Raw genomic sequence first — 21,571 nt, forward strand, 5'->3', positions numbered from 1 at the left:
ATGACTGGTTTCGCTACATTCGCTTACCATATCTATTTAAGGACTCTAGATTCCTCATTGACATTACAGCATGACAGCATCTTCACATTTACCTATCACTTCATGCTTTGTAAATACTTGACAGGTCACTCATCAGTCTTAGGGGTTCAAGGAGACAGAGAGATAATATAGTCTCAGGGGACAAAAAAAAGGAGCCCTAAAGAAGGTGGTCAAATGAGAATTTATAACCAAGGGCTCCTAGACCCAAGGGTTCTTCCCCATACTGCATACCACTTCTTCATACCCTTTGTCTTCTCACAAAGAGCTAGAAAAGTAAACATACTGGTAAATTGCCAAACACAGAGAGGAGATGGCTAGAAGCCATGCAGCAAAGGTTCAAATCCCAATTTGCAGAGTTTTCCGTCTGTATCATTTGAGCCTCACGATGATTCCTTGGGATAACAGGCATTACTCTTCTCATGAAAAAAAAAAAAAGTGGCTTTGCAAAAGTAAATGGAGAAGGGAGAATTCAAATATGGGCTCACAGGTGATAAGATCATTGTTTCATTCACTGTTTCCTTCAAAAAAAAAAAAAAAAAAAGCTGGAGAAGATTAACTGACTCCCATGAGTCAGGTCCAAATTGTTGTCCAGGCCCTTTAAGGGCCACCTACATTTCTAGCAGTCCTAATGGGCAACCGTCCTTCCCCACGGGTCGGGTATCTATGTTGCCTTGGCTTGTTCAGTCTTTTTACCATTTTTTTGCCAAAGGCTTTTGACTGGGGGCGGGGGATAGAGGTCAAGGATATGGTCTTCAGGCTGGACTGCCTCTACTGCGTGCGGCTCTGCCCCGTAACTGGCCACGTGATCCCAAGCAGGTTAATACTTATTCTTTTTGTGTCCTCAGCCATAAAATCAGGATGATGATAAAAGACTCCACCTCATAAATTCTTTTATATACACTAAGCCATTTCATTTTCACATTAGCTTATGAGGTTGTTCTGTCCTCGAACACAAGCACTGCGAGAACAGGATCTTTTATTTGGGAGCTAGGTAACTGGCATTAGAAAGAAATTAGTTACAGAATAAGTGAATAAATGAATGAATAATAGAATAGAAAGAATAACAACCAAGACCCATTTAGCAATAACACAAGAAACTCAGAAAAGATAAGAAGTTTGTAACAGAAGTGTGGTGCTTCTAAGATATTAGACAGATCCTGAAATTACCTTACAAAAGGTAAGACAGGGTTGTTAGTATCACTGTGCAGGACTTGGGAGAAATGAGGAATTTACCACACCAGAAGCCACGGGCTCAGGACCTTACAACCTTGAGAGGACCACACACTGGGCCGTTACTTTCTTGACTGGAACATTCTCACGGTATCTGTCATTTTTTTGCTGCTATTATGAAATACTTATGAGATTTCTGACATTATTACCAATTAAGAAGCTGAAGTCTTGGTCACACTATCCAGCTTGAAATGTAGCCAAAATTTTTTTAAAGAATTTTCATTTATGTAAACATCAGTTTCTAAATACAGTCTTGCACAGATGGCATAACTTAAGATTGTATTTATTTATGACAATTTCAACAAATACATAATTTCATAAAATGTAAAGAAATTCCACACACCAGCACTTAGGGTTAGGAAACTACTAGGATCCCATACATAGCTATCCATTTGCTTCTTCAAAATTACTGCTAGATTGACGAACACTCTCAAACCCCCTCAAGTTCCCACTCATTTTATCAACTCTCCAATTACATTTATCCAGTAATATTAACTATCTGAAAAAGAGCAGACTGGGGTATTTTAGAACTTAAGTTATTTACCCTGGATCTCTCCCAACTGCTTTTTGACACTGAGGGGTTTCAAATCAACTTGTTCCACTGGTTCCCTGATTAATGATACACTTGACAAATATTTCAATATTTTATGTAATGCACTGTGAGAAAAAAGCAGTTAAGAGGACGTTGCCCTTTAAATCCTATTCCGCCATTTATAATTTATGCAAACTTGAGCAAGCCACAACTAAGGAGCCCCAATTCTTCACCTGATAATGGGAACAAAACCTACACTTCACTGGATTCCCAGGAAGGCTAAAGAGGACACTGAAGTGTGAAGAGTTTAAAAAGTTATAAAATACTCAAAAAGCAACAATGTAAATACTACTACCTGTTACCATGGGGGAAACAAAGTTGTCTTAAGACTTTATCTTTGCCATGGAAGAATTTAAACACTAAACCCAATCTGTCAACTGAATAGTTGGTATGGGTACTATCCTGTCAACCAGTGGCTTCCAAAACAAGGCAAGATGATCCACTGGAATATTGGGGGAAAACAGAATTTCTATTTACATTTGTAATTATATAAATAAAACTGAAAACCCACTTCCACCGTTATTTAATATCCAAAGCAACACTGGCACCACCTCTCGGTTTCAGGGTCTGACGTTCACCTGCCACACAGCATGCTTAAGTTCTTTTGGAACTCTGGAGACAGGTAACCTGCAACGGTCCGGACTGGGCATCTTCCCTTTTACATGTTCCTGCCTAAACTGCTTTACGTACTTACCTGCTTTAACTAAGCTAATTCTCACAATAGGAACAAATAGTTTAAAATACTTGCAGAGAAATCAGAATTTGCAAATCAATGTAAGCACACATAAGCAAAAGGCAAACTTCATTTGCCCTATTATTCCTAGTAAGTTTTTGAAATCAGATGTTCTGAAATGGTTCCATCACTGCAGTATTCAGCTGTTCATCTTATTTATCAATAAAACAAATGTTTCAGTTAAAATATGTCTAGCTACACTTGTGGTGAGCATAGCATAATGCACAGAGTTGTCGAATCACTATATTGTACACCTGACACGAATCTAACATTGTGTGTCAACTATACTTCAATTAAAAAAATTGCCCATTAAATTGTCATCAACCCTAATACCAAACAGCAATTCTTCGAAACGTTACTAACCTTTACAACTTCCATACTTTTAACAAAATGGATCAAAACTACTGAAATCTTTTAAAGATTTTCAGTAGAAAACTGTGCTTCCAAATGTTGAAAATTTTCAGTATGAAAATTATAGGTAACAGACTTATGATAATGAAACATACCTTTGTATTATGTTCAAAGGATATCGTCATGAAATATGTTTTGGAGGACCCACATTTGTGACAGCAAGTGAATCATATATTTAATCATTTCATAGTATGCCATGTGTTTGACAGCAAACATCAGTATAGTACGACATGTATATAATTTTTTAAATGTACTTTTACACACTGTGGAATACATAATAAAAAATTTGGAGAACCGGGTCTTATCCATCAAGATCATTCACCACTTCCGAAAAGAACACCCCGTGTGAAGTTGAATGATTTAATGGTAAACCATATACATATATTACATTCCAGTAGTACTGAATAAAAAATGTTTCCTGGAGGTTTGCCCTGTTTCTTGTACATATCCATGTAAATATAGATTAACTGCTTTCACTTGCTGTCAGGTCTAGAGTGTGAGTAAAGCAAAACAAGAGAACAAGGCACATTTTACTAAATTGATACTTTGCCAAACTTACCTAAGAGTACCACATCTTTCCTTAGAAAGAAACAGACTTCCCTCTGTCAGTTTCAAGGATTAGCTCTAGTTTTCTAACTAGATGTAACCATTTGTTTAAAAAAGTTGAATTTCAAAGAATTCTGAAACTGCCAGGAAATCTGAAGGAACTGGCAGCTGGATTTGCATGTGGAAATGGAGGCTCATAAATTTGTTTCCAGTGTTTATAAGACATTCAGTTTAAACAAAAATATATATCCCAGAACTAGTTAAAACAGCAGTTTGTCACTCAACAAAGTAGTTAAAGTCCCTTGGCTCATTCCTCACTTCCTCACTCATCAACTGTTAAACTGTGAGACTGGGAGAAATCTGAGAGTTCACCTAATCTCACCTTTGGCTGGTGCCTCTCACTGTTCTCAAGATAGGGGAAGGCAGGACCAAACCTACAGCACTCCAGACCAGTTCTGGTTGTTGCTTCTCCAGGCTTTGGGGAACCACTGCGATCATAAAGCTATTCACCCTGACAGCTAACTTAGTTTTGAGTAATTCTGAAAGTTAGAACTTTAAGCCCTATCTTGGCCTCTACAGTCTCACACAAAAATTAAAATGTAAACAAACAGAATAAAATCTAAACATCTCCATTGTTTTCTCCCATGTCATTCAACAAATTTGGCCTGAGGGTCCACCACAGATGTTAAGTACAGAAAGGGAACAATACTCCCAGAAACACATCAATGAAACAACAGGACAACACAACAAATATTATTCAATTTTCTTTCTTCTACAGACATTTATTAAAGGTCTATTTATCACGTATCACACATAGGGAACAAAATGGTTAGTAATAAAGAGTACATGCCTGCCCTCGGAATAAAGACTAGAGAAGACAAACCAGCAGTCGTGACAAAGAATGCTAAGCAGTATTATATCATGGTGCCTCCTAACACAAATATCTATAATTCTGTACACACCAAGTCTTCTCCATAATCAAAACATTTACGTGCAAAGTTCCTCAGAGAAATAGGAAAAAAGTCTCCAGTAGAACGGTGATTTTAAATTCCATATGAAATACATTTTTATACACACTAGCTGCTTTGTCAGTATTCACATCCTGGAAATTAGGTTGAAAATACACAACTCTTTCAGAACTCTAGAGACAGGTAACCTGGTAATTTTTTTAGAACACAGAACCAAAAATATAAACATAGCATCATTCCTGCTTTGCGCTTCCAGAATCCTATAGAATTCTTTGTAAGCTGATAATACTTCCGAAAGTCTTTGAAGAGACAATAAAAGTGTGGTCAATTTTCCAAACACTTACAAAGTCCTGGGTAACTGGGTTCTGAAGGCACACAGGGAGATCTACAGATTTTCAATCTGGAAGAAGGTGAAAACGTGCTATCAAATCACTCCATGTCTACAGCAGTTAGAACAGTATTACCTGAGCAGAGGTGACTGCAAAGCACAACGTGAACCAAAATAATGGCATTTCTCCCCCTAATGGAAAGAGCTGGGGAGGGTTTCACAGAGGCGGCATCAAGATCCTGAGTGATGAATTATCAGGTCCAGAGGTAGGATGGAAGAAAGTATCCAGGTATAAGTAGTTGGGTATATAGTTACTTCACCTTTAGAAGACATGATCTTCCCAGAATAGCAGAACAGTCTCTCAGAGGTCATAAAAAAGTTATCTGAACCAATAAATTAATGAAAATCTGGTATCTAGAGATCCCTCCATTGAAGCAAAGATACAGGAGAAAAACTCTCCCAGAAAATAGGGACTAGGTGTAGCCCCACATTTTCAGTTTACCAAGGGTGATATTAATCAATTCTGAACTGAGCAGGAAACTAGTACATTGTTTAGTAGGAAAGAGCTGAAAGATAGCAATCAGTGTGAACAATAGTGTAATTGAAAGAAGTCAACTTGGCAAGGGTACTTAATTTGTAATTAATTTGAAGCTTATAAAGCTCTCCTTCCAATTTGGAGGACTACAATTGAAAGAAGGTAAGTTTTCCTCTTGAAAAGGACCCTGGTTTAGGAAAGAAAGGAAATAGCCTAATTTGGTGAGGAAACAAACTTTAAGCCAGTTCTCCTAAAATTTCAAAAGGAGCCGATGCAATGCAATTCATTCTATTAAACTAGCATTCATGATATTTACGAACTGGGATTCACCAGAAAAATCTACTGAAATGTTACTTCAAGTACCATTATTTCTTTGTGAAATGGCTTTTCTTTTACTCTTTAGCCCCAGGGAGGTCTGTAGGCTTGAAACACTAGCCCTTGTCATTTTACAATTAGATGCTGTGAGCTTAAGCACTGTAAGAGACTAATTTTCCCTTTCTATAAAATGAAGCTAGTGATATCCACTTCATAAGATTCTTGTAAGGTAAAGCATGTTAAGTTCTTAGTACAAAGCTGGCATCTAATCAAAGAACAGACCAAAAAAAAAAAGTATTAATCACCCCATCTTTCTGGCCAAGGTAAAATGTAGGCCTGTGATCTGCAAAGATACCTTTCATCAGTTTGACTTATCTCAGAAGACTGTTCCCCCAAACAAGCTCTCCACAGAGCCATCTTTCCACCAATAACATATCTGGGCGTCTCAAGATGTCCCGAAGCATTTTTCCTTACAGTAGGTGCTGGGGTTCGTCAAGGCAATTACAGAAAGAAGGTACACACGAAGATAATTTAACTGGGAATAAAATTCGCACTATGAACAAAATCAAACACAAAACTTAAATCCTAATCAGTTTGGAAAAAATCATTTCAATAGAGTAATATTCAAAAGGGAAAAACTTGAGTTGCGTATCGTTCCTTTCATTCAAAGGCTGAATGGTGAAGCCACCTAACGCTTCCAGACTTTTCTTTCCATTTTCCTTTGTAGTCTCTGGTTGTTCACATTTCAAAATGGTGGTTGCTGCTTTCCAAGGAAATGTTCAGGAGGGCAGCTGCCTTGGAGGTAGGTCACCAGGACGCCTCAGCATTTTACAGGCACAGAAAGACTCCAGAAGGGAATGTAGCTGCCAGAGGCCTCTGCTAGCTGTTAGAGGGAGGCAGGTCCATGGCTGCATGCTGCTCTGCCTCTTAGCCCCAAAGTCTGTGTTTGGCTGTTGTTTTAAAAGAGCCCCTCAACAGATGCTCTATTTAACAACTAAAAGACAATAAAAACTAGAGTTACAAGCCAACAAGGATCATACTGTCTCTTAAGAATATTTAATCATATTAATTTAATTTTTAAAAAATTAAGAAAAAACAGTACTAGTATTTGAAATGCTGGTAAATTTTTAATGCTATTTAAGACATTCACAAAAAGCTGCCATTCTCAAAAGCCGAATGCTTAAGCAACAGGTATCATGCACACAGCCAACAAGCTCAAGAAGCACATGCAGATGCATTTGAAATTAACTACCACTGCATAAATCTAATTTTGAAATGTACTTAGAAGAAACAGGCTAATCTAGCAACCCAGATACATTAACATGTATACCTTTCAAATTCTACACAGAGGCTTAATGCTGCCTTGATCCATATTTCCAGGTACAAAGCTATTTATCCCATTTACAGAGCAAATACGGGGCGGGGGAGTTATCTTCTAATAGAGGTGTCCTCCTAATTAGAAGGAAGAGTGAGAGTTTTAAGACATAATTTTGTAAACTGCACAAAAAATGAGAAGACGTCATTTTTTGTGAGGAAAAAATGGTGATTATTTTGGGAAAGTTTCCTCTTTTATCTTCCTAAGCAACTACCATCCACTATATTAAAGATTCTGAGAAGTTCTGAAATAAAGGAAACTATTTAACACAACCTATACTTATTCAACTACTAGGAATTCAGAAAAAAAAGAGCTTATTAATTTCAGTTCTAATTTCCACTTTGATCCATTCATAGTGGCTGCCTGGAACCACCTCCAAAGCTTCACAAGATGAAGTGAACAGAACGGATGAGCAATTCCTACCCAGCAGAGATGTGGGCCATTTTTGGGCCATTAACAATTTGGAAAACACTGTTACAGGATAAAGCCATGGAGTTTTCAACACTTCCCCCCCCCCATTCCCTTTTTCATATTCCCCTTATGTATTTAGGAGTTCAAAAAGGAGATAGGGAAAAGGGAAATAACAGTGTTAAAATGCAAGCAATGGTTAAGTCCCTATCAACTTTACTCCCTAACCACCCTTTGCTGATAAAAATGTTAAGACCTCTAAACTTATGGATTCAGTGAGAATAATGATTTAATCATCTTTTCTAAGTGTGAGGAGAATGTAAAGAGTGAAAGAGAGCCTCTTCCTCCTAGTCAGTAGTCTGTTCTGAGCCAGGAGCCAGTTTGAAAAATATGGGGGAGTCTCCCAGGGATGAGTGGCAGGTATGCAAATTTCTCCGGAAGAACTGCCCTCTCTACTGGAAGACACACCTAAAATGTCAGAGCCTCATGTGGTTCCCTCTTGAGTCCTTTTAGAGAAAAAATGAGCAACTCCAGGAGGCACGACAACCTCCGGCTGACCTTTTCTTAACTGAGTTTTGACCTGTTTGGGTTCAGGTCTGCTTAGGTTAGGAGCATATCAGACTTGGGAGAACCAACTCGATGTGTGTGAAGATAATGAAGTGAAAGATAAAATAAAATAAAATAGTGCAGGCAGGTGAGAAGTAGCAAATAAGCAGGCTCAAGCAAGAAATGTGTGCGAAAACCCTAATCTCTCCAGTGTCCATCTCCCTCTCCCAGATGAATCAACAAACATTGCTGGCTTTTAAGAAGTTAAAAATTTCAATGAAGCTCACCCAGTGTGTTCCTCAGATGTCTCAAATCATGTACCCTCACAGTTCCCAGCTGCATGAACAAATGACTGATAAAATCAGTGACATCCTATGAAGAGTTCACAATGGGAAACTAAGTCATCATGTTAAGTATCACCATGAAACAAAATTAGGCATGGACTGTTAAACTTCTGATCCTTTCCCTAAACTGAAACACTCTCAAGAGTAAACCGCAAGTTGTTAAAATTTAAAAAAAGACAAAATCTGGATCTCAGTATACTGAATCTATATTAAAACAAGTAAATTACCTGAAAAACAAATATTCTGAAAGCTGAACCGTTAGATCTTAAAAATGAATCCAGAAAGCAGAGTGAAAAAATGTGACAAGATTCCCAAATCTTTAATTGTAGAAACATGATTGACATTTCTGTCTGAGGCAACAAGCTGGAAATTTACAAGTCACTAGGACACAAAATGGGCTATAAATCCTCTGGTAGGTAAGGCTTTCCCAACATACGGCTCATTTCCAGTACCAACCTGCTTTAGAAACACCCACAGAAGTGTTTTTTGCTTAGAGTTCTAAGACTGGTGGGACCCAAACAAAAATCAACAAAGCGTGCTTGATGGTCATAAGATAAAATTTTCAACCATGGGTCTAGGTTCCCTTCTACACATCTTCCTCGGCCCTTGTGTGGCTTGATCTTCAACATGAAATCAGTTCCTGCTCTACAGCTTCTTTCTATAGCCCTGGAGAAAGTGAAATCAGAAGCAAGAAAAGGCTAGAAAGCCTATTCAACTTGAGGGTGTTCTTTGGGACTCAGTCTCTTTCATATGATTTCCTTCCTCTGTGCAATTAGAGTAGACGGTGTGCAGAGGAGCTTTATACATGCTCATCATAAAAGATGAGCAAAATACATAAAAGCATTAAAAAAATCATTTATCCACCCAACACCAAGTCAGCCATAATAAAACATCTCGTTTCATTACATTTGGTTTTCATTTAAGAGGTTGGCTGCTTTTAATCTGCAGGTACTCTCAAAGGGTGGAGATCTGTTGGGTTTGCCAATTAGAACCAAATGGTAAAACAATTAAATTTGATGACTCTTAGAAACCAGCCTGCAGACAGTACTATCATTTATTTTGGCCACTACATTATTTTAAAAGAAAATTGAATATGAATGCCTCGAAGAAAGTTTCCATTTTGTCATAGGTCTGATTACTCCTTATTGTTTTATTACATGAAGGTCATTTCAAATGCTTAAGTATCTGCCTGGGTGGGCCCCAAATTTGAGTTTGTAACCCCCCATAAAGCGTTCAGATAATTCAATGTATGCAGGAAGTTGAGTAGAAAAACTTATCTTCTAAGAATATATTCCTAGTGCTTCCTGACAAATTCAAACCATGCAAAAACTTTCCGTGTCAAGATTTATCTCCTTCCAAGCTTTTATCTAGCTTGAAGTCATATGCAAAAAATGATCCCCACTTCACTCCCAATGTCTCAAGCAGGTAAAACCAAGTGAAAACAAAACAAAACAAAAACAAAAAAAACTTACAAACCTTGAATCATGAAAAATGCCCATCTTCCAGGTGAGGCCTGAGAACTTAATAAAGCAAATTCCTAGCAATAGTGGTCTCAAAATTGCTTTAAAGTTGGCATGCAGGGAGAATGATGTGGAAGCTGTCCGCACTGTTGAGCTGTAGGATAGTCTGGGGAAAAGGTGGACCAGCAGCCTAACAGATTACTCTGCATAGATCAGCTGCTGGGCAAACTCTAGCATCAACAGCAAAAGACAATCACATGCAAATGTGCAATCTAATGAAAGCAAATCTGAAGAGGGCAAAAGGAAACAAGTGGTAGGGTCTGGTATGAGTCAACGGAGAGATCTGGAAATCCACTTGATTTGTAGACTAACAGTGTAAAAAATAAAGATGATAGATATACATGGCACAAACATCAGATGTTCTCTGACAGTGGTAGGCCGAATGAATGATGTTGTAGTTTACATGAGACATTTTAATCAACAAATACTGCTTATACCTTGGTTAAGTCTTCATTTATAAGAATAAATTTTTATTTTCAAATCTATTTTCTAAGTCTGTAGAAAAAGCCACATGTGCTTTGCTCATTTCAATAGGTTGCTCATTTTTCTGGAGTTAGAACCCAACTTAGTTTCCCCAGAACCACTGCAGGAAATGCCCTGATGCTTCTGGTAAACACCAGCAAGCTGTGTTAGCCAGGGTCACCAAACGTGCTTGCCTTTCCTAGTATCTAAAGACAATTCCAGGGGCACCTGGGTGGCTCAGTTGGTTAAGCGTCTGCCTTCAGCTCAGGTCAAGATCCCAGGGTCCTGGGAGGGAGTCCTGCATCGGGCTCCCTGCTCAGTAGGGAGCCTGCTTCTCCCTCTGCTCCTCCGACCCCACTTGTGTGCGCTCTCTCTCTTGCAAAAATACATATTTTTTTAAAAAAATAAAGTCAATTCCACTCTATCATTTTTCTTAGATTTTTACAAATTCAGTTCCCCATTATCTTGTCAGCTGGATTTGCTAAAAGAACATAGATTTTATCACTCTGAAAAACATGTTGACCTAGTACTTGATTAGGTTAAGAGAAGTTTTAAAGCCAAGTATCATATATATTCTACTCTGTTTATTGAAATTATGGTCCTATCACAAAGCCTAACTATTGTCTAGTCAGAGTGATTGATTTCTCAGCACAAAAACAGCCCTGATAACGGTTCTGGTCAAGTAGGCACTTCAAGAAATATACTGAAATCAGTTAATGGAAGAACACTCTTCCTATTTTTATTCCTAATCAGAAGACGCCATCCAGGAGCCTGTGATCAGGTAGGGTTTTAGCCCACAACAGTATATATAGTGATTCTCCCCACACGGGGTCGAGTACACTTATAACCTTATTTGGCTTTATAAAGTGGCTCTCTACTGACCTATGACTTATGTTCTGGTGACTTATGTTCTGAAGCTACAGAAAAATACCAAATCTGCTTACACTGTGATTTAAAGAGAAACACATAGAGGTATTTGGATTTCTCCTCCAGCCACTAGCTGTTCCATCTGTCCCTACCAATTTTGGATTCTTCTTTAAGCTGAGAGCAGACAACCTGAGAGACAAGTATTTAATATAGGGAAACTGCCCATATCTATTTCTGGTTATTGCTCAGGAAATTAAATGGGTGACTTTAGAAGTTTGCCCAACAGTTTCTCCCATACTGTAGAAGGGAGGAATGAGAATTTTTCTAAGCCAAATGGGTAAAACTTTACTCATCTATACTTATATTCAACTCCCATCTAACACTTAAATAATTTTTTATTCAACCTATTTCTCAACTGAATTCTACTTCAATGATTTTCATTTTTTAAACAAATTTTTGACCAAGTGCCTAGTATGTGTCAGGCAAAGAAGAACAAGGGGGAGAGAGGGTGGAGTACATAGTGAACAACCGTCTTGAGGATATCCTTGTACATCAATTCCATAGGCAAGTGGTTCTCAACCACAAGGCCAAGACCTCCGAAGGGCTACCTCGGAGTTCCTCCAAGGTCTGCAGAGCCCCAGGTTCATCAATATGCAGACAAGAATTATATTGGAACGAATTGCACTTAACCATCGGTGTATTACAACTTCAAAAATTCACACAGATACTGTCATTTTTTTTAAATACATAGTATCTAGAAGTGATAGTAAAATATTTCATAACTGGTCAAGCATGAGCTCCAACTACTAAAATGAACAGCTGGCCCTCAACAGCCAGAATGGATAGATCAGGTCCCACCAGCTGATTATCAGAGCAGCCAATCCAGGCAAGAGGGGGATAACTTTTTCCTCTTGTTCTCTCTTTCCTTTTTTCATGTTAAAGAGGGATTCTCACGGGGGTAAAAAAAAAGTTACTATTCTAAGAAAAATACTTGGTTTAGATGTAACAGCATATTGTAGTGATTAAATCACAAGAGAAATCACAATAAATTTAGAGGTCACGCTCTTCTTGGTGCTTTGTTTTGCATCCTCTTACCAGAATCCCTACAATTGGCTAACTCTTAGCAGGTGTTCCAAAGGTTGTAAACCCTACTCCATGGAAAAGCCTGTGTTTGTTTGTACTCTATTTATAGTAAGAAGAAACAGCTTGTCTCAGATTTGTGTCCTCAATTTACTTAAACCAGGTAACACTCTGCTAACAGAAGTTCCAAGTTCAGAAGGATATCTGGGATGGACTGCAATGTGTGCTAAACCATTTTATGCTAGAATATATCTGCAACTGGAAGCAATGTGTTAGAATAGAAGAATGGACAAGACTTCTTCCCCAGTAAAAGAAGAAAACAAGCTGGACTGGCAGGGCTACCTTTTACTTCAGCCCAAGGAATAACTCAAGTTCTCCATCTCTTTGTCTCAGCTTAGGAAAGTGAGTTATTCGCATTAATGTATCTAGCACATTCTAACAGACTGTGCCCGACTACAATGGCCCAACTTACCATCTTGGACTTTACGAGGGTCTGAAAGCTATACACATTCAGTAGAAACCAGACTTTGAATATTGAGCTTTTCCTGGGCTAGCACTGTGCAGTAGCATACTCTCTTGTGACGCTGGGCAGCAGCAGCAAATCAGCCAGCCCCGTGATCTCAAGCCACAGTGCAGGGCTCGAACTCAGGACCCTGAGATCGAGACTGGACTGAGATCAAGAGTCGGACACTTAACCTACTGAGCCACCCAGGTGCCTGGTGATGTCACTTCTCGTTATCTTCTCAATCTAAAAATCAAAATTCTGAGGGTCTGATTAGAAGAAGCTTCAGATATCAAATCACTGAAAATACAAATGCATTTCCAACAAAACTAACCTTAAAAAAGGCAAACCACTTGTAGTCATTCAACACAATCTCAAAGCCTTGATTGTAAATGATGGTGAAATGGCCGGTATTGCCAAGATCATCATGTGCTGTGTCCAACTTCTCAAGATGCACCACTACTTTTTTTTCTGGTGGTCCTAAAAAAAAAAATGCACAACAAAGGAAAATTATTTGGACTTCAAATGGGAGGAGAAATCTCTTCTATAATTTCCATTATTTTTAAGCGGCTTTCCTTTCATGCTACCAGATTTGGACCAGTCTGGCTTGTGAAGATACCAGTCTCCATCCTGTTGCTTCCCTCTGCACACTCTCACAGGGGTCTCAGGAAAGCCTGGAAAGTGAGGGCTCAACAGACAGAGATATGTCAAGTAGCCCAGCAGGCAGAGACCCCAAAACATACAGCCCTTACCTTCCCAGAACATCTAAACACTGAAGAAATTTGTCCACTAAGGAAAAGGAGGAATAAGGGATGTTTAAAATGATACACAGAAATGGAAAGAATACAAGATGCTAATCAAAAAAAAAAAAAAAAAAAAGGAAATACAAAATATAAAAGGATCTGTTATCAGATTATAAGGACAAAGGAAATTATCTCTTCAGAGAAGAAAAGGGGTATCTTTTTCCTCAATGGCTCTACAGTTCAGAACCTCAGAATCCAAATCCTTCCACAGTATTCAGCAAACTCAAGGTTTCTATCCTATAAAGTGATCTTGTGCTGATAGGAACTAAACTTTTAACTTGCAGAAGATGGGGGCGCAGATCTGTGTGCATCTTTACTAAAGTCAAAGGTGTGACTTATAGGCAGAGGCTGCCTGAAAGGGTTCTGCTGCATCCATCAGCAGGTTTCACATTTTGGACAGTTTTTCCAGGTTTCACATTAATGCTCTGAAATAGGAGATTGCATGAGCACAATCCTGATCTTCTCCTTCGGACCTCCACATTCCACTTTCAATACAGAAGATGTTTATAATGCCCAGGATCAGGACATGCCACACAGTCATCTGGAGTTGGACAGTTGAATAGGTCTGTTTTAGTAACAAATGACCTGGCAGTCTTCGTTCTGCTGACAAGGAAATGCAGCAGAGATTCACTCACTCTACACGTGCCACAGGGTAGTAAGGGTTTGGGCAGAACGTAAGTGCCTCTTTTGACTGGAGATTGCTTTTTTCCTTCTCCAGTCACTAAATTCTTTGTCCTCAGTGCAGCTATGTTATCTGAGGGCACATGGAATATCCCAGCGGTGTTCTAACACTAGGTGTTTATTGAGAGCCTTCCAAGAGCCACACATTGTGCTTTTCTCTGGGCATTTCCAAATATTATTACCCGCTGGAGAGTTATTTCAAAAAAAAAAAAAGAACGGCAACAACGAAGAAACGGCGGGGGGGGGGGTGGCGGCGGCAACTTTTATATATCTTCCTGCAATACACGAAACTGTGTGGCGCCATACCTAACGTTTTCTTTAACTAGCAGCATCAGCACACGTGTGAATCAAAATCGCTGGGCATAAGGGCTCTTTCCCACATGCTAACAAAAGGGGGAAAAAAAAACCCAACTTTTCTTGCTATACTCGCCAGCGTTTGAGCTCATTTTCCATGGGCAAAATTTTTAAAAGTGCAGTTTGGACAGGGAGATCAGAAGACTGCACGGTCTCAACTCCCTTCCAAACTAAACAGACCAAAAAACAAAAACTAAGAGGGGGAAAAGTTCCTGAAGGAAGTGTTTAGGTCCGATAATAATCAAGGAAACTTGAAGTCAAAAGTTCTCAGCTACTGAACTTTGCCTTCTCGGCCCTGGAGAGGGAAAGGGCACCCCAAGGGGCTCTAGGTCCACCCGGCTTCCTACCGGCCCCGGCCCCGGGTGGGGGCGCTCTATGTGGGCGCTGCGGGAAGAAGAGCTCGGGGACGCAAAAGAAGGAGTCCGGGACTAAAGCGGGTAGGGGGAGAGTCCGGGGGCGCCGGCGGCTTACCCATAACCGAGCAGTTGATGTTGCGCTGGGAACCAACAGGGCCCACCTGGAAGACCCACGTGCCCAGCAGCTCAGGGTAGGTGCAGTTGGCAGGTGTGTCGCAGTGCGCGGTGCCGACGCCGGAGAGGAGCAGGAGGAGGGCGGCCAGCAGCGAGCGGGGCCAAGGACCCATGCTGGCGGGGCTCCGGAGGGGAAAAGACGAGATGCGTAGCCAGACAGCAGAGAGCCGAGAGCGAGACGATACGGACAGGACAGCGCGTGCCTTAAAATAGCCGGAGCTGCCGGAAACCCGCAGCCGACGGGGGCGGGGGCGGGGTCTGGGGCGCCGGGTCGGGGGGAGGGGCGCCTGGGAGCAGCTCCGCCCCGCAGGTGAGGCCTCCGAGTACCTGCTGTTCCCGCCCTGGCTGTGGTGAGACCTTGAGCCCGGAGAGAAGCGAGGCACACGTTCTATGACCATGGGGCGTCTCAAAATACTATTTAAGAGCCACAGTGACTTTGCTCCTTGAAAAGTAACGGGGCGGGGTGGGGGGGACTTGGAGAGAAAGAGAATGTGTGTGGGCGGGGAGGCGGCCAAAGATCAAAAAGTGGTGGAGACAAAGTGGGGGGGGGGAGGGGAGACTGAAGAAGGTGAGGCAAGGGGTGGAGGTGGGGAACAGACAGAAAGTGAGTCCCAGAGAGGGAGAGGTCTAACCAGTGAGGTTTTTTTTACTTGCTTTTCATCCCCACTTTGTCCTCAGCAACTCAGTCCCCCGCCCCCGAAAAAATTTTACTTGCTACCCGCAGTCACCCTAGCTGTTTGAGAACTGCTCCGCCTTCCGTTTTCCAAAACTTTCACAACCTTTTTTTTTTGCTTGGTTTTGTCTAGTTTCCTGTTAATGTTGTTTATTATCCACAAGAGAATTCATTTGTAGTGCAAACTTGCAGTTTTTGTATATTCGTTGTCTTTTCCCCCTGCAAACTTTATTTGATTTAGTTAACACAGACACGCACACACATGGACAAAAGCTGTCAGAGATTATGTAGCTCAACCCCTTCCCCTCTTACAGATGAAAAGCAGGAGGCTCAGAGAGAGGAAGTAACTTGCCCAGAGTGAGGAAGGAAGCTGGTGGGAGAAAGCTGGTCTTATGAGCGGGTTCCAGTGTGCCAGGCGGACTGCCAATAATTATTAGGTAGCACTGTTTCCAAGTGCCTCTTTGCTTAGTTTAAATACCACCCTTTTCTGTGAAGGCTCCTCTGACTTTTCTGGTGGTTGGTGGAAGTTGGGGCTCCTTTTGCACACAGAGCCCATTATGTGTGTCAGGCCTTGTGTCAGCATCAAGGGCAAGTGATGAACAAAATAGATTTTTCTGTGTCTCTGCCTTGTAGGGCCCATGTATTTTGCCCTCATCACACTGGTTACAAGTAAATATGCACATTATTCACATGATTAAACTTTGTCTCCCTAGATTCTGACTTAAAAACACTCAGAAATTGTCTTCGGGTGTTAAAATAAATACATAAGTGAAGGGGTTCAGAGCAGGTCTCCTCAAAATATGCACTTATGCATGTGGACTGTTTTGGGCTGAAGGCAATCAAGACTACAGTGTCAAGAGAAACTTTTTTGCCCCTCAACTACCTACAAAAATCTAAATGGGGATCTTTCTCAGAATGAGACTTATTACCAAAGATAACATTTTTTTCTGACTGACCCATCTGTACAGCAGGGCAAACATCTAATTACCAAACACCTGCTCTTATTACTGCCCTTTGAATCGTACCCCTCCCCTTTGAGGCGCCAGGCCCCTATCCCTTCCTTAGCTCAGGTTGGCGTATATACCTCATTTTACCCTTCTGGCTTTGAACTGCTCATGTATGTGGGGTTTCCGTACAGACAAAATTACATTTTATTTCCTCCTGTTAATCTGGTCCATGTCAATTTAATTCTTAGCCCAGCCAGGAGAACTTTGGAAGGGTAGAGGGAAATTTTCTTCTCCCCGATATAACCTTACCTTGGTTTCTAAGCCTGAAAGCCAAATTTCAATGTGGCAGGAGGAGTTACTCTTGAAAGCTCAGAAGTGGCTATACTCTGTAATGTAGGCACAAACTGCAAAGGCAAGGGTGGGGCCTTTTAGATTTTATAGCCCTATACTTAAGATTGAAAGTTGACATCATGTAATTAAGCTAACACACTTAGAGATGCCTGGCCGAGGGGCACTGCCTTTCTAAGTCCCTGAGAAAGCAAGTTATTTGTTGTTAAAACATTAAAACTTTTACTAGGTTGTCAATATTGAATAGTTGAACAGTCCTGTTGGAAATTTCTTTGATAGGTGTAATCAAAGTAGAATATTTAATCTTGAAGAAAGTTTAAATAGTCTTTTTTTTAATGTTATTTATTTGAGAGAGAGAGACAGCGCGCGTGCCTGCACACAAGCAGGGGGAGGGGCAGAGGGAGAGGAAGAAGCAGACTCCCTGCTGAGCAGGGAGCCCAGTGAGGGCCTTGATCCCAGGACCCAGGGATCATGACCCGAGCTGAAGACAGATGCTTAACTGACTGAGCCACCCAGGTGCCCCTGTAGCAAAATTGATTTTATATGCAAACTAGAATCTGGTGCTCAGATCATTTTAACAAGAGAAGCAGCATTGCTTAGTGGTAGTTCCCAAAGTGTGGTCCCAGAACCAATAGGACCAGCAGCAGCCGCATCTTTTTGGAATTTGTAAAAAAACAAATTCCTGACGCCTACCTCATAACCTACTGAATAAGAAAATGTCTGGGTAGGTCCCAGGAATCTGTGCTTTCACAATCGCCTTTCCAGAGTTCCTGATATAGCTACTGTTTGAGAATCACTGGTTTAAACATTAGCAAGGACTCAAGTCACACTGCTTGAGAGGGAAGTCTGGCCTCTGCCTCTCACCAGCTGTTTGAACATGAAGAACTTGAAGTTATTTTACTTCTTTTTGTGCCTTGATTTTCTCATCTATGAAATATGCATAATTGTATTCCCTATCTCCCTCATCTGGTTTTAGAAGACAAAATGAATTAATACAGATCTCAATGGAGATCTGACTGCATTTATTATTGTGTATATTTCTATTAGAAAACTTATCCCTCTTAATTAGCAATAGGCTCCAAATCTTGTTCTCTTGTAATCCTAGCACCCTGAATAATTTCTGGCACACAATCAATTCTCAAGTATTTGTTGAATGAATGAATAATATCATGGACATAAATGTATCTATATCTCATGATAAAGAACAAAGAGCATCATGATTTCCAAGTTCCCTGCCTTGAGCATAAGTTTGAAAGCCACCGTTCTGGAATGCATACTAAAACAATGAAAATTTGGGGCACCTGGGTGGCTCAGTTAAGCATCTACCTTGCGCTTGGGTCATGATCTCCAGGTCCTGGAATAGAGCCCCACATCAGGCTCCCTGCTCAGTGGGGAGCCTGCTTCTCCCTCTCTCTCCCTCTGCCCCTCCTCAATGCTCGTTCTCTCTCTCAAATAAATAAATAAAATCTAAAATAAATAAATAAAACAGCAAAAGATCTTAGTAATAGAGAAAAAAAGAACTTGACATCTCATTGTAGCATCTTATTTGGTTTTGTGTACACCTCTGTCATTGGGAGTCATAATAATCATAGTAATTTTATTTATTTAGGAATTTATATTGTACCAAGATAATTCACATATATTAGGTCATTTAATTATCACACAATTGTATGAGGAGGAGACTATCTATTTTATTGGAAATAAAACTGAGACTCAGAGAATTTATTAGGGACTAATGCCCATAAAAGAGAAAGTGGAGAGGGAAGAGGAATAGGAGGGGACAGCCTCAGATTACAACGTAGTTCTGACCCCTGTGGAAGGAAGGAAGGAAGGAAGGAAGGAAGGAAGGAAGGAAGGAAGGAAGGAAGGAAGGTTGAGGAGAAAGAGACTCAGGATTACAACTCTGAGATAGTTTCAGGCAGCATAGCAGAGACGAGCTTGACTTGGGCAGAAATGGCCAGGCCTTAGTACCCAGGGTGCATTTAGTCATCGCCTTGACTGGAAAGTCAAGGTGGTTCCTGAAGTCATTACAGGTGGAGGCTGTCAGCCAACTGCACTCCTATGTAGGTTCTCTCTTAAAGAGGACGGGAGCAGTGAGGTACCATGGCACCTACAGTGGGGGACTTCTGTTTGGAAGTAGGGGTTGATCCACAAGCATGAAAAGGACACTGGACCATTTGTTGAGGTCTTGTGATGTCCTGAGTACTGTTTCTGTCCTTCTGATCTTCTAGGCAGATGGCAGAATGCCCTCTTGTGTCAACCCATGTTCCTGTGTTCATGATTCATTGTAATTATCTGACTGACTGCTGTTTCCACCAGAATCCACGATCCTTGATAGCAGGACTATATTATTTTTGTACCTCAAAGTTTTTGTCAGAGTCTGGCCAATATTCACTCATTCGTCCTCTCTATAAAATTTATGAAAGAAAGGGCAGATCCTATGCAGGAAGGAGGGCAGAAGAAGTAAGTAATTGGTTAGCTTTCTGTACGTGAAAACAAGCTAATTAGAGCTTACCCTGGCTGAAATAAGAGGGTTGCTTAGGAATGCTGTCCAGGTTGGCTGGTGGCACTATAGTGTTTCTCACACTTTTTGTTCTTAGGACCCCTTTGCATTTTTAAAGATTATGAAGACTCCAAAGAGCTTTTGTGTATATGGGTTATATCTGCAATATTTACCCTATTAGAAATTGAAAGTAAAAAGTATTGACTTAATTATTGTTGAATAATTACAATAAAGTAAAAGTAACACACTTCTAAAAATTATAGCTATATTTTCAAAAACAAGAAAAAATAGAAGAGTAACATTGTTTTACTATTTTGCAAATTCGGATGCCTGGGCTAATGGAAAAGTGTTGTATTATCTGCTTCCACATTGCATATGTTGTGATATGTTGTTTTGGTTGAAGAATATAAAGAACACCCAGCATTTTACAGATATGTAGTTGAAAAAAAGAAGAAACTTACGAGCTCCTGAAAAAGTCCCATGGGTTCCCATGGGTTCTCGGAGCATGTGCTGAGAATTTCTTCAGTAGAATAGTTGTACACCCTGAGATTCAAAAATGTGTGTCCTTGGTCACGAGGCGAATAAAGATGAGCAGAAAGTGTGGTTTTCTGACCACAAACACAACTGCAAGAATGGAAAAAACTGCTTAAGCCATGTTCCCTACTGACTGGGGTCATTAGTGTCATTTTTGTATATGAGGGGTGGTAATATTCTAGGTTTACTCAGTTAAGATATAAAAATTGGAGGAGGACATCCTTGCATTTGATGGAATATGAGCTGATGAAGTTAGAAAAAGAATTATTGTGCTTTCTATTTGAATAGCTTATCATAACTTGCACAGTACATTCACATGTTATGTAAATCTGATAGCAATCTTACAGATATCATTACTCCCACTTTACAGATAAGGAAAATGGGGTTCAGGAAACATAAGTCACTTTTCTGTAGTCACACGGCTCGTGAGTATAGATAGGTCCGATAACCAACCGAAGACTCTCTGGTTTTTCGTTAGATTGCTGGAATGCAATTTCAGAAGAGAAGCATGGCCTACTTATTGATGCAGTCAGATATAAAATCAACAGAAAGAAAGGTTCTACAAGTGAACTGGACAGAAGGTGCATATGTTGAGGCAGCTGTGGAACCGTAAGGTACGGAGATAGTTTCTACTATATGATCCCATTCTCACTTCACTATTTCCTTCTGTGAAATAAAACAAGTTTTGGAAATGAAATTTTTAAGAAGGATTATTTTTTACTGATAGACAAGAGTAATCCTGTAGGTCACACGGAGTGAGAGCCAGCAGATGTAATGAATGTGTCCACTTTTTTTCCCGTTCCACCATAACTCTGGTCGAATATGCCATCCTTTCTTGCTGAACAACCATAGTTAGCTTCTACTTTCATCTGCTTTTTTCTTGAATGTAATGTACAAGCTAACTGTCATCTTTGACTCTTCCTTTTCCCATACCTTCCTTCTGATGAGCCAATGTGTCACACTAAGTCTACCCTCAACATTGTGTTTTTTTTTTTTAATTTAAATGTAAATCATACCAAGTTACTCCCAATATTGGAAAGCTGACTACTTCCCAATAGGTTACCTTTTTATCATCTTTGAAGAAAATTCTACAGGAAAGATCTGCATGAACTGCCCCCTATTTCTTTGTTCCTCCAATTGCTCACTGTACTGGGAACCCTCACCTTCTGTTTGATCCTCAGACCCTCTAGATTTCTCCTCTCTTCTTTACCTTTGTACTCTGCTATCCTCTCTGCCTGAAATAGCTTCCCTATTCACATGGCTGCTCATTCTCACTGTTTCTGACATTGTCACTGATAAATATTTCACCTTCTCAGAAAGGCCTCCTCTACCCATGCTATCTGAAGTTGCCTTCTCCAGCTATTCAGTTTTATTACTCCGTTTATTTCTATGTAACA

At 40.2% G+C, this 21,571-nt stretch overlaps 1 protein-coding gene across 1 annotated transcript in view; it reads right to left on the reverse strand.

The window, feature by feature from the left end:
* CTSC (cathepsin C) overlaps nt 1-15,411 on the reverse strand; it is a 34,995-nt gene extending 19,584 nt beyond the window's left edge. Inside the window, exons 1-2 of the mRNA XM_045797502.2 lie at nt 15,111-15,411; nt 13,136-13,281 (exon numbers count right to left, since the gene is read on the reverse strand). Of these exons, the coding sequence (XP_045653458.2) occupies nt 13,136-13,281; nt 15,111-15,282 (318 nt within the window). The 5' untranslated portion in view covers nt 15,283-15,411. The remainder of the gene's footprint in view (nt 1-13,135; nt 13,282-15,110) is intronic.
* Between the last annotated feature and the right edge of the window lie 6,160 nt (nt 15,412-21,571).

Source organism: Ursus americanus, chromosome 16 (genome assembly GCF_024610735.1).
Source record: "Ursus americanus isolate L20-20 chromosome 16, mUrsAme1.1.p, whole genome shotgun sequence".
NCBI classification, from domain to species: Eukaryota; Metazoa; Chordata; class Mammalia; order Carnivora; family Ursidae; genus Ursus; species Ursus americanus.